The sequence below is a fragment of the Mustela erminea genome, chromosome 7 (genome assembly GCF_009829155.1).
Source record: "Mustela erminea isolate mMusErm1 chromosome 7, mMusErm1.Pri, whole genome shotgun sequence".
Lineage (NCBI taxonomy): Eukaryota > Metazoa > Chordata > Mammalia > Carnivora > Mustelidae > Mustela > Mustela erminea.
In genome coordinates, this window is record NC_045620.1 from 3,090,368 (window position 1) to 3,104,361 (window position 13,994).

Sequence of the window (13,994 nt, forward strand, 5' to 3'; positions counted from 1 at the left end):
TAAACTAGTTAAGTATCGTTAATAACACTAATCGGCAGCCACGTTCACTCCGTGCCTGGCAATGCCCTCGCCTGTGCTAAAGATTTCGTATTAGTTGATTAATTGTCCAGTAAACCTGAGAGAGAGAGCACGTGCATTATTAACCTCTCTTTATATGTGAAAACCAAGGGTTTGTTAGCTTCTCTGTCTGATAAGCCACAGTTTTGGAGTCCAAACCCAGGTTTGCTGGATCCCAGGCCTCAGAGCCCCAAAGATATGATGGTAGAAGCAGGGACACGTCCTGAGCTACGAGTAGGAGACAAGGGGACATTTTGGGACAAGGAGGGGACACGGGAAGGCTGTCTTGTCCCTCTGACTGCTGGTCCTTGATCTTGACAGGGGCCTCCAGCCTGCTGGCCCTCACCCTGCAAGGACCAGGCTTCCCTTCCACACCCTCTGCTTCTCCAGCGGCTTCCTCGGCCCCAGGACACAGCCAGTGGGCGCCCGGACGACGAGAACAGCACCGGGCATCCTCACGACCTCTTCTGCTGCAGCTGTGCCCACGGACGCTGCTCAGGGAGGCCACGTCCCCAGTGGGCTCCTCCAGGCTCAGCTGCCTCAACCACAACCCCACACAGGAGGCTGAGCTCAGCCCGGGCCCAGGAGCCTTGTCCCTGTCCCTGGATGACTGAGCGTCTGAGCAGAGTGAAGCTTCCCAGGGCTCACGGAGCACAGCCGTTTGTCCAGTCTGTCCAGACGGTCTCCTCAGAACGACACAAATGAATCAGAACGGTGAAGTGCGGCTGTCACTGCGGGGGTGGGGCTTCTTCTGGGGGTCCAGCAGTCTGGAGAGTTCGGACCGGACCTCTTGCCTCCTCGACCGCACACCGGGAAGGGCTCCACGCAGGCCTGCGTGGGCGCACAGGCACGCACGCCCCTACCGTGGCCCAAGGCGGTCACTTCCCTTCCGTCGTGCCAGGAAGAAAGAGAAAATGCGAGAAGGACCCGAGGGTGTCATCAACCCCCGGCGTCTCCCAGCCGCGGGCACTCTCTAGAGGATCTCCCTATCTGCCTACTGCAGCCTAACGCCACATCAACTGCACTGTCTCTTCTCAAAGGCATCTTAGAACAACGTGTCTCGTCCTTCGGGGAGAAAATCGTGGCTGGAGATCTAAGGCAGCAGCAAGGTGGGCCCCCGCACCCTCCGTGCAGGAAAGACGGTGCTCCCTTTGGACATTTCTTTGGCTTTCAGTGTTTGAGCCAGCTACGCTTGGTTCCGGGTGAAGACAGCAGGAGAGCTCACGGTGCCTTCCTCTGGATGCCCGGCTGACCCCAGCCCAGGGCTGCCGTGAGGACACACGGCAAGGTCAGTGTCAGCAGGAGCGGCCTGACAGCCTTCAGGTACCCACTGACCACCTTGTGTCCGGAGGAGGGCGGGAGCTTCCCTGGGCGCGTCGTCTTTGGTGCACAGCCCATCTGCTGGTTGAGTTTTATCCTCTCTGGGGGGCAGGTGAGGATGTGGGGGTGAGACTCGCTCAACAAGAGGAAGCTAATGGGCAGCAGAATCTGGGTCTCGTCCCTGCCAGACCAGCGAGCTCTGTGTCCAGCCTCCGCCGGGCAAGGGAGGTGGGGCGGGCTCCGTGTTTCCTTAGCGAGCCTGACACGCGTCCATCTAGAGCACGTCCGCTGGTAGACACCATCTCCTCCTAAGCAAGGCTTCCCCCCTTAGCACTCTGGGCAGGTTGGGCCAGTCCCTTCTCTGTGGTGCTGCCGCCCCGGGCACAGTGGGGCACTCAGCAGCTCCCTGAGCCTCTCTGCTTCAACTGGAAGCCAAAGCCGTGTCTTCCCACCCCAGCCAAGCCTCCACCAAAACGGTCTGTAGACATCGCCAAACATCGCCTGGGCGGGGGCAGAATCACGCCCTCATTATGACCTAAAATAACAGTTCAGTTCAGCTGAGTTGGACAGTTTTCATGGGGATCTTTCTCCTGTTTGCTACTCGAATATGAGGGAGTATGACGAAGTGACGGGGGCTCGGCGGGTGGAAAAACAGGCCCGGGGTTGAGGGACATCACCATCCGGAAACACGACGCGCTGGTTTCCACTACCAGCGTTGAAATGGGTTTGCTCTCGTTGTTATATGTGATCAGAGTCTGCAGGCCATCCTCGGAGCTTCCAGGCCTGACTTCGGACACAAAACAGCATCACAGCGGGCACAGCAGAGTGGCTACAATGGGGCAGAGCAGGAAAATGAGCCGGGCATCTCGTGCTCAACAGGGGTTTGAACAGGACCTCGTTCTGATGACTCGGAGCTCAGCCATGAACAGACAAGGTCAAGTGGGTGGTGGTCATCTCCGGAACTATATGACAGTGAGGGTTGGGGTAGACGTCAGCGCCGGGTAACTATTAGTTGAATTGATCAATACCACGTGACCGATAAAATCCCGTCATTTCTTTGAGAACCGAGCTTGCTCATTCGTGTCCTCCAAGTCCAGGAGTCCAGGTATCTGCCCATCACTGCCCCCCCTCTTTCTGCGAACCACAGTGTTCATTCGTGGGGCTTATTCAAGGGATGTCCCTTGAGCACCGAGACCCAGCTCTGCTAGAACACAGGCTTAGCTGGCATCTCCCTCAGTTACAAAAGCCAATTTATTATTATTATTACTATTATTATTATTATTATTATTATTATTATTATTTTCCTGGGTTGGTTCATTCATTCGTTCATTCAGTAAACTGCTACCTACTAAATTCCTAGAAGCTGCTTTCACCAGGCAGTCAGCGTGTCCGACCAGGTTGGGGACGTCTGATCTGAGTCTGAGACTCTGCTGAGCCGAGGGGTCATTCTCGAGGTGTCGCACTGATCTCTGCCATGCTGGCTCCCTGCCCCAGAGGACTGCGCTCTGCTGGGAGGCTGGGGAGAGGAGCCGCCTCCCCAGGCCAGCACCCGCAGACCCCTGACCTGCCAGCATCACGAGCGCGGCACAGGCAGGGGCCAGGGCGCCCATGAGGAGCCCAGTTCCTGTGACCACGACTGAGGGCTCCACACACGTGCCTCCGCTGGGACAGGAACAGACCCTTGCGTGGACAGTCGGCTTCTGGAAAGTCCCTGCTTGTCTCTGATGAACTGAGTAATCACCGGGCAGGAGGCTTCTCAACACTTAAAGTTCCACGGACCGACCCGCAGAAGGGAAGCAGACGCTGCGCGAGTTGATTTGCTCACTTGCTTATCCACTCAACAGAGATCGACCAAGTCCCTCCCGTGCGCCACGGCTCTGTACAGAAGTTAGCCAGGTCCAAAGTTGGGGGGAAAAGGCGCCAACACCACCCTCACGTATGCCTGAGACCAGCTCCCAGTCCAGGGTGCTCAGGTTTGAAAGTGCTCTGGAAGGACCGTAGGACTCCCTGAAACCAGTGTGGTCCTACTTACGATCCAGCACAGCAACAGGATATGGATTAAAACTGGCCAAGGGAAGAAGCACGTGGGGCAGAATCCAGAGCAGCACCAGACTCCGAGCTCTCCGTTCTCCAGCAGTCAGGACGGACCTCCCAGGTCAGTGAGTGACCGCACGTGTGGAGCGCTGCCAGCCAGGGGAGCTCCCCTGAGCCTTGCGTGCAGGGTCTTCAGCCAGACTCGGTCGTGTGAATCTGCCTGGCCATGCAACGGCTGACCTCGGTCCCCAGTGTTGCTGGAGATCCGCGGCTGCCCAAAGGACCCAGAGCCCCCACCCTAAATCATGTCTGTATCTGGTGGGCACAAGCCCAAGGTAAACGGAGGCATTCCTTTCAGGAAAGACATCCCAAAGGCCTAGAGCTCATCTTCCAGAAGCTGAGGGCAAAGGTCAGAGCTTGTTTGGGGCAAAGTTCAATGGTTTACGACACACTCTGGGTCTGGGAGCTGTAAACAGGTGCTCACAGTTCCATCTACAAAATAGGGTACATCCTACAGACACACTGATAGAGGCTCCAAGGAGAATGTTGACAGCAGATGCCCATGGCTGCTCCTGGGAACAGCACCCCAGGTCTTCTTCGGGAGAGCCCCCAGTTCCTGAACTCTCAGCCCATGCAGGTCAGGACATGCGAAGCCCAGAGCCCAACAAGAAGCAGTCAATCAGCAGATCTGCCTTCCCAACCCCAACCCACAATAACTGATGGGGCAGCTGACCAAAGCCACACAGTGATATAAATACCTTTGCCACACACTCGGGTGAGTCCCAGGGACTCCCAGAAGCCACCTGCCACCCAGAGGAGAGCCTGCCTGGAAATGAAGGGACCCAGGGAAAGGCAGAGCCACAGGACAAACATCTTCCAGGGACATTCCTCGAGCACCCAGGCCCAGCTCTGCGAGAACACAGGCTTGACTGGCATCTCCGTCAGTTACAAAAGCCGATTTATTATTGTTGATGTTGTTGTTGTTGTTATCATCATTATTCCTTTCCTGGGTCGGTTTGAGTCAGGTTATTTTCAGTGCTTTATCCCCAACCAATACAAATACTCACCCCGATTTTCCCCCAGCTTCCATGTGTCTCCTGCTCTTTCCCACGAGTTGTCCAATTCAAACGTAAAGGGGTCGGCTTAGGGCTCCAGGTCGGCATCCTCGGCCTGGAGAAGGAGGGTCTCACTCAGCGCAGACTCGCAGACCTCCACGTACCGAGAACGGGGATGGAGAGCGGGGCCGTTGTCGTTGACGGCAGACAGGAAAAGCATCTGGGTCCCCGTCCCGGTCTGCGGCGGGAGGCCTGGAAATGGAATCCCAGGAGGGGTTGCTTGTTAATTTAGAGAGACCTCTCGATGCGCACATACCCCCGGAGAATGGGCAACGTCATCCTCCCGGGAAAGGAGCCATTGCGCTGAAACCGCTTCCTTTTCAAGGTCATAGGCTCTCCCCTAGGTGCTTGCTCTGTTCTCCTGCTTTTCTGAAAATTCAGAGTATCTGGGAAGGCTACGTTAACAAAACACTTGCCACCTCAGATCATTTGTAGAACCAGGTAGAAAATGGACTCATTCGTGTTTCCCGGTGAGTCGTGCCGGCTGTAAAGAAGGGAGCGGGGCAGGAGGGAAATGGGTGTGACATGGAGATGGAGATGTTTGGCTTTTGGCTGTGTCCATGTCTGAGTCCCGGTTGTCACCAGACACTACAGTCTTGCAATGTGTTAACCATTAGGGGACACTGGGCAGTGGGTACTCTGGACCCCACCACATTGTTCCTTCAGGTCCCTGGAAGATGGACACCCCCCTTGCTGTCTGCCCACCTCAGACTGATTAGGAACACAGACTTCACATCTTCCTAACCTACATTCTGCTACAGCATCTACCACATCATCTATATACATCTGTGTACACCACCTACACACGTCATCCACAACCTCATGCAAATGGACCTACACCGACAGTTCCCTTAAACCCTGGGCTGTAACTCAGAGACTCCTTAAACACAATGATTAAAGTTATTTGAGAGTCGCTGTTTATTCAACTCTGTGCTTGGGCAGCTTTCGAAGTCCAGCCTTGGGAGATCATAAAGAAAAGGGTTGTAACCCGCTCAGAGCGCTGCGCACCCCGGTTTACAACAAATTTGTCCCACACCGTCACATTTACCAGAGCTGATCAGCCATTCCAAGGACAGGGAAACTGTGCTAACCAACTTTGCGGAAGAGCTACAGAGTTGTTTTATGGAGGGATGAAACGGACATCGGGTCTGCTGGCGGCTTCCTGGCTGCCTACATCGTCTCTTCTGAATGCATCCTGCCCCTCTCCCCAGGGCACTGGTCCTTGCTTTGCCATTTCAAAAATGATCATGAAGAGTAGTTGCCAGGATGGATGCATAGTGCTAAAAAGGTTTATTTTATTTATTTTTCCCCGTTGTGGGGAAAGACTCTCACTAGTGTCATTTCCCCTCAGGAAGCAAGGAAACACACGTCCACCTCCCCTAATTTGGGGTAAACACTTACCATCGTCAACAGCCTGCACGATGATTATGTAAAAGCTGTGATTTACATAAGGGGATTCTCAGTCGATTTGCTGCGTGGTGGTAACTGTTCCTGAGAGCTCATCAACGGTCACCCAACTGGCTGGGTCGTAAGAAGGAAACACATGCAACTTTTAAAATTAAAAAGTCACATCAAAAGGCAAATTGAAATGTATCACAGCAGACACAGTTCTTATCATAAGCAAAATGGGAAATTGTAAGTGAAATCATACAGAATTTGTCTTTCTGCGACTGGCTTATTTCACTTAGCACAACGCCTACAGGCTCAACCCCGTTGTGGCGTACTGAAGACCGTCCTCGCTTTTCAGGGCTGAATAACATTCTGTCACACGGATATACCACGTTGGGCTTATCCGTTCATCCTTCGGTGGACGCTTAGGTGGCTTTGGCATTTTAGCTATCGGGAATAATGCAGCTAGAACAGGGGCGTACAACTATCTGAGCCCCGGCTTTCACTTCTTTGGGCGTGTCCATACCCAGCAGCGGACATGATGGATCTCAGGGTGTCCTACCTTGAATTTTTTTGAGGAACTACCGTACTGTTTCCCACAGCGGCTGCACCAACTTTATCCCCGCCAACCATGCGCAGCGGTTCCAGCCTCTCCACATCCGTGCCCACACTTGATTTCCAGGTTTTTGGTAGTCGCCGTCCTAAACGGGTGTGAGCTGGACTTTGATTTGCATCTCCCTGCTGCCTAGTGCTGTTGCGCATCTCTCGTGTGCTGGTTGGAGAAACGTCTGTTCAAGTCCTGTGTCCGCTTTTAGACCAGGTTGCTGGTGTTCCTCTGGTGTTGCGTCTCAGGAGCTCTCGATATATTCTGGAATTAGCCCCTTCTCAGTTACAGGACTTGCAAATATTTTCTCCCATCCTGGGGGTAGCCTTTGTACTCCATAAGAGTGTCTTTTCATGCACAAAATGTTTGGATTTTCATGAGGTCCAATTTGACATTTTTGTCCTTCATTGTCTGTCTTTGGTGCCACATCCAGGAAATCATTGCCAAGCTCCGTGTCATGACGCCGTTGCCCTGTGCTTCCCTCAAATGGTTTAATGTTTTTGGTCTTACAGTTGGGTCCGTTTTGAGCTCGTTTTTGCATATGGTGTCAGGTGACCTGTTTGTGTATTTGGATCTTCAAGTGAGTCTCTTGCAGAAGGCATAGGTTGGAATGTATAAAATCCTGCCAGTCTCTGTCTTTTGATTAAAGAGTTTAATCCATTTACGTATGAAGTAATTCTGACCGTGAGCCCTTCATCACCCTTCTCCTTTCTTGTTAGGTGTTCTGTCTCCTTAGTGCTTTTCCGTTTCATTCACACACCATTTCCGGGCTTTCTTCACATCCTCCTTTAGGTCTTTGAGCATTTTTAAGGCTGTTGTTTGAAAGCCTTCATCTAACGGATCTGCCATCATGTATTTTTCAGGGACGGTTTCTGATGATCTCTTGTTTTTCCTTTGAATGGGCTTTACTTTCCTGTTTCGTTGTGTGCCTTGTGGTTTTTGGGTTGTTTTTTTTCCTTGAACACTGGGCATTTGGCTCTCATGTGGGACCACTGAGGATCCGATTCTCCCCCTTCCCAGGGTTTTTTGTTTTGCCTTATCGTTTTTATTTTATTTTTGTTTGTTCGTTGGACCATCACAGGATGTCTCTGTGCTGAGGATCAGCCTCTCAACTCAATGCCCTCTCAGGCCTTTCCTGACCCTTTCCCTGGGCACGCTGGCTGCTCTCTGATTTTCCTCATACATGTGGTGGTTGTGGAATGTCCAAGATTTCAGTGTCTGGCTCCCGAAATAGGAGAAAGCAAACAAGGGAGAGGGGAAAGTGATGGCACCTGTCCACCCAATCCCTGAAGACACTTCAGCTGGTGGGGGAGGGGGTCTGCCACATTGGGGGAGGGGCGCAACCAATGGCTGCCTTCCTCTTTGCACCTCTGGGAATGAAAGCAGCAGACAGTGAGCAGTGCACACATCCCTGGTATTTCAGGACGGAGGGTTTTTGCCCACTCTGGCTCCTGCAAACTATGTTGGGCCATTCTAGGAACAGGTGCACAGCTGCCGGCCACCAGCTGAGGGTAGGGATGCATTGCTACTATTGTGCTCAGAGTCATAATTGACCAAAATTAACTGCAATTTACCATCCAAGCGATTCTCTGGCAGCTGCAAGCCTTCAACAGACTCCAGAGTTGCAAACTAGGTACGTGAGACAGATTCTTCCAGTGCAGTGGTCTGAGTGGAGAGACAGTCCTGGTGCTTCCCACTCTACCGTCTTCCTAGGGATTATGGCAAGTCTGTGGCAAAACACGGAGCAACCCAGGTGTGCGCCCTCAGGTGAGGGGGTGAGCACAGTGTGGGCTGTGCAGACCACGGCATATTATTCAGCCTTGAAAAGGAAGGAGGGTCTGCGTCTGTAGCACACTACCCCGTGGACGAGCCTGGAGGACGCCATGCTCAGTGAAATACATGATCACAGAAAGACAAATACTGTACGGTTCTCTTCTGCAAAGCACTTCGAGTAATCAGGTCTACAGAGACAGAAACGAGCATGGTGGTTGCCAATGCCTGGGGAAGAGAAATGGGGGGGGTCTTGTTTCATGGGGACAGTTTCAGTTTTATAAGATCAAGAAGCTCTGGAGACAGAGAGTGGGAATGACTGCACAATATGAATGTGCTTAACGCCCCTGAACTATACACTTAAAAATGGCTAGAATGGTAAACTTTTTGTTAAATATATTTTACCACAATTAAATTAAAAAAAAAAAAAAAAAGAAGACAGAAAGAAAGAAAGAAAACAAAACTTCTGTTGTCCAGAAGCCAGAGGGCTGCCCTTTGGTAAAAAGGGACCTAGAAACACATAAATTATTTTAGTACAAGGAAACCATATAAAAGCGATGTGTGCTAAGTGCGAGGGGACATGAACGCGTGAGCTCCCCTGTGTGGGGGGCAGGGATCAGAGGCAGCTACAGAAGGAAGGAGGCTCTGAACGTGGGCCAGCGGGCCTTCTCCTGGTGGCTTCTGGTGTTTTCGTAACTGGCGGCGTCAACCTCACCCACCGCCACAGGGCAGGCGTCCATCAGGAACGCCCGCAGGTACCTGGCTGGTTCCACTGAAGCGACCCCCCCTCACTCCTGTCTTCTCGGCTTACCGGCCCGGCCGCCCTGTCTGGATCTGCAGCACTGAAAACTCCCCGCCGAATTCCAGGCCCGGCGCCATCGACCTCGCCGACGACAAAGCTCCAGGGGTGAAAGGCTGGCGGGTCGTTGGCGTCCGTCACCTGCATGCTCACAGTGGTGCTGGCCGCCACCCCCCACCCCGGGCCCCCAGACCCGGCCCCCTCGCAGGGGAAAAGCAGCTCCTCGTTCTCCACGGCGATGACGAGGCTTCGTGCAGGGCGTGTTTCATAATCCAAGGGCTGCGGGACCCAGAGACAGGGTTTCCTGAGCACCTGCTGCTTCCCTGGGGAGGGCGCTCCGCACGGGGCCGCGCACACTCAAGCGTGTGGCTTTGCGTTTCATGTATTATTGACGCTGTCTCTGGTAATGATCAAAAGGCAGTTGCCGGCCCATTTTCAAATCACTTACAGAGTTCTGTTTTTTGGGTTTTTATTTTCCTCCCCCTCTCTGGGTTGAAAAGAGCCACCATCCATCAGAGAGTAATGAAAAATGCAACAAAAACCATAACCTAATGAAACATTAATGTGGCAACTCGGCTGCAAAAAAAGAAAAAAAAAAACCACAGGAGCTTAAGGAAATACAGAAATTAATGATCACAGTTGCTCAGGGTGCAGAGGGGGCAGTGACTTAAAAGGACTGAACAGCTAAGAATATGTGAGATATTCCGTCCCGGCATCTGGCACGGAGCTCCCCTGAGCCTTGCTGTTCACAGCACGGTTGGGGCCCACGGGCATCGCCCAGCACCCTGTTCCTCCAACAGGCAGGAGCCCAGACCTCACCCCTGACCCTCTGACCCAGGCCTATCTTTGAACCTGATCCCAGGTTGACTCGCCCACCCAACCCAGGAGCACCGGTCACTCCAGGGTCTAACTAAGAGCAGTTGGGTGACCACCTTAGTCAGAAGCCCTCCTCCAGCTGTGTGACTTCGTGAAAACAACCCAACCTCTCTGGGCTTTGGTTCCTTGTTGGTGAAAGGAGAAAATACTACTTTTCTGAGGGGCCAGCTTGTCCTCAGGCACACCAGGCGAAGCACCAGGAGCCCACAGGACTTGTAGGGGCCCAAGTATACCTTGGAAGGACTTTTAGACTCCAAAGGAAAAACATGAACTCTCTGGATGAGAGAAAGTGTCTTAAAAATTTTTATTTGAATCTATATATATCTATTTTGCCTACTTAATTTTATATATATATATATATATATATATATATATATATATCCATTTTGCTTCAAACAGAAAAAATTAAATGTTGAAGAACTTGGCACCGTGTCAAAAGTCATTTTCAGTATTGGTATTATTTTGGTGGGAGGAGCCACGAAGGCAGAGGGGCCAAGGGCCTGGAGCAGCTGGTGGTCCGGACCCAGCCTGCCCTCCTCACTGGGCGCCACTGGATACACAGCACACCCCAGCTCACGTGCTTGGCACCCAGCAGGCGTCCCCCAGCACCAGCTCCCACCTTGCTCCCGGGACTCCTGCGAAGACGGGCCCCGGCACTGCAGCTGCCTGGCAGGGGCGCCCCCCCACCGACCCCCGACAGCCTTACCTTGATCACATTTAAAATCCCTTCATTGGTCTCGGGGTCAGTTAGAATGTCAAAATGTCCCTCTTCGTTGCCATTCAGTATGTGACATCTTCCTCTCCAGGCTGACGTAAACAGCAAGTCCCCATCTCGGACCGGGAGACGTAACACACTCGGGCTTGTGCGGCCTTCGGAAATCTGAATCCTGTACTGGGGGAGGCTACCGCCGTGCCCGCACCGTGGAGGCAGAGACACACAATTGAAAAAGGAAGCAGGAAAGAAAACGTAAGCCCTCCGCCCAGGAACGTGGAAATGTTACTTCCCTTGCTCTGGAACTTGATCTCGAGCGATCTGAAGCGCCACCTGATCTCGCCCACACCGCAAGCCTCTCTTCCTTCTCCCGGTGACTCGTGTCTGCAGCTGAGCGGCTTTCAAAGTCCTCTGAACTCCAACTCGATGCACTGTTTTCCCAAGAATCTTTAACATCATAATGGACACCCAAGTTTATGCTGCTAAAAAAACCTAGCTCTTCTGAAATAGAACTCTGATGGTGGCTTAGATGAGGACAATCATTTTTCTAACATATGTAGATCTGTAGTTTGTTAGTCCTCTCAGTGACAAGATAATTTCTCGTTGACACATACGTGGAAACAGGGCTTGTTTTCCCCACCCTCGGTCTTGAGAGCAGAGCTTTTTACTAAGCCAGAGAAGGATTTCAAAACAAGTTTCAATATGTTTCAGTTATTCTGTACTGCTTGGCAAAGTGTTTTCATTTGAAAACATTTCAGCTTTTCTGTATAATTTTTTTAAGATTTTATTTTTTTTTTAAGTAAGCTCCATACCCAGCATGGAGCCCCGTGTGGGGCTCGAACTCACGACCCTGAGATCAAGACATGAACTGAGATTATGAGTTGGACCCTTAACTGACTGAGCCACCGAGGCACCCCATGGGTATACAGATTTTACATTTTTTTTCAAATGATACTTTCTGAAAATAATTGTTTGAAGCATTTATCAATATTCAACAAAGGCTCCAACGTGCCAGATTCTATCTTAGGTGTGTGAGCAGGATCCGCAAAACTCCATCCCCAGGGAGCAGATGAGTGTGTGTGTGTGTGTGTGTGTGCGCGCGCACGCGTGCATTGGGGAGGGACTGTGGGTGGGATGTTGCATTGGGGATTGAACTCGGTTGTTGGGAAAGGTCTCACTGAGAAAGGTCAGGAGAAAGAAGTAAAATGGATATTTTTCTTTTAAAAAATGCAAATGAAAGAGCAAAAATCATGAACTAGGAAACCAGTCCTGAGTGTTTTTAGCAATCTTGCCTATCTGAAGGTATGCGGCATTTCCAAATGATCTGCAACAATGGGTTCCAGTGCTTTCTTCACACACGGGGATTGGCAGCATGCGAAATCCTGTGTGGAGCCTGATATAAAAATCTTCACTATTCCAGAACTCCAGATGTTGTATGAAAAGCTCAGGTCTAGCTTCTCACCCCAGCAGCAAGCCTGCCCTCCAGGGGATGCCGGCCAATGGCAGCAGACATTCTGGGCTCTCGTGCCTGGGAGGTGCCCCCGGCATCTCGTGACTCGTGGGCAGAGGGCAGGGTTGCTGCCCAACATCCTGCAGAGCTCCAGGCAGCCGACCCTGACCCCGCGACCACGAACTCCCCGTCCCCGGTCAGTAGTGCGGACCAGAGAGACTTCCCTGCCACGCGAGCACGGAGTTCTTCTCTCCCCGGTGCCTCGGCGTCCCCGTCTGTAAGACAGACACCGCGTGCAAATCCCGGCAGTCCCAGACGAAAGCACGCACGGGACCGCTCCAAGCACAGCGTTCGGCTCCAAACAGTAAAAGGACACGTGAGCTCACAAGTCCGTTACTCAATGATTCTCTATCAGGACGGGGGATGCCTCCGTCTAGTTTGAGTGATCTTGGAGAGCGATGTGTATCCTGGGGGCTACGGAGAATTCCCTCAGCGGAGCTAAGCCGGGGACTTGGGGTCAGGGATGTGGCATCTCGGGCCGTCCAGGTGCCGTACGTTCTCCCGGGTGAACGTGGGCCGGTGGTTGCTGCCTTCTTGCACGTTCACGTGAACCGTGGCCGTGGACGTCAAGAGAGGTTCTCCCAAATCCTTCGCTCCAACAAGCAGCGTAAACCGCGGAGCAGTCTAGGTGGGAAGCACAGGAACAGGGCAGCCCGCACTACAGCAAAGGGAGCTACTAACAAAGTACTAATGCAGTATCGCAGATTCAAACGCCAGCCACAGAGGGTTTTCCACTATAAACATAAATCTTAAGCCCAGGCTCCAAGATCAAGAACACATCTCGTTTTTCCAAAATCACAAATTCCACATAAGCTCATAATCTCAGCACCCCGACAGCTGTGTTTCTCCGCTAATCGGGTCCGTCTGGAAGCTGCTTTCTTTCAGCGACGGCGTTTGAGAAATAAGGAAGTGAAGGACTTGAACGTTTGGAGCGTCTTCTTCATCCGAATCAGCTGTTAACACCTTGAAGGTAGGTTGACCTGGAAAGAATTGTCTTAACATTTACTATCGACCAAAAGCAGCCTGACAAACCAATGGAATGATGCTTCTTCGCTAAATGACATCGAGACATCCCCCAGAATGGGTTAAATATTTAAATATAAAATCAAACTGTGGATATGCTATAAAAAAATAAAGAGGGATATTCGAATAGTCAAAAGAACTTTCTCTTTTTTTAAAGATTTTGTTTATTTACTTGAAAGAGAGAGAGAAAGAGAGAGAAAGAGTGCTCATAGAGGGAGAGGGAGAAGCAGACCCCGGCTGAGCAGGGAGCCCAACATGGGACTCACACCCAGGTCCCTGGGATCATGACCTGAGCTGAAAGCAGACGCTTCCCCGACTGAGCCACCCGGGCACCCCTAAGTAGTCACGAGAACTTTCTAATCATGATTGCAAATGCAGAAGACATAAGGAGAGCATTGAGAGAGCACACAGATTCTAAAGTCTGTGCCAAAAAGAACTATGTAGACAAAATGTTAAAAGAAATGATAAACCAGGAAAACATATTTTAAATATATAGGGCAGACATAAACACTTTTAATACCGAATGAGAAGGTTAAAATCAAGAAGAAAAATGACAAGCACCCAAACAGAAATGGACAAAGAAAGGAACCGTGCATCTGTTCGATACACAGAAGTGGATAAACGTGCGAGCATTTAATGATCAAAGACGGGCCGTGTGCCAGGTGCCCTCAGATGTTGCCGGTGGGCGAGGAAAGCGGAACCCTGAAATTGTGTGCGCAGTCAGAACCAGCCACTCTACTCCTCTAAATTATGACCAGTGAATAATGCTTCAGTGGACACAGATT

General features: G+C 51.6%; 1 protein-coding gene across 1 annotated transcript in view; it reads right to left on the reverse strand.

Moving 5' to 3' along the window:
- CDH26 (cadherin 26) overlaps positions 1–13,994 on the reverse strand; it is a 41,863-nt gene that overhangs the window by 12,857 nt on the left and 15,012 nt on the right. Inside the window, 9 exon segments of the mRNA XM_032352949.1 lie at positions 404–596; positions 1,283–1,478; positions 2,942–3,106; positions 4,479–4,718; positions 5,928–6,075; positions 9,110–9,367; positions 10,671–10,856; positions 12,682–12,812; positions 13,002–13,166. Of these exon segments, the coding sequence (XP_032208840.1) occupies positions 404–596; positions 1,283–1,478; positions 2,942–3,106; positions 4,479–4,718; positions 5,928–6,075; positions 9,110–9,367; positions 10,671–10,856; positions 12,682–12,812; positions 13,002–13,166 (1,682 nt within the window).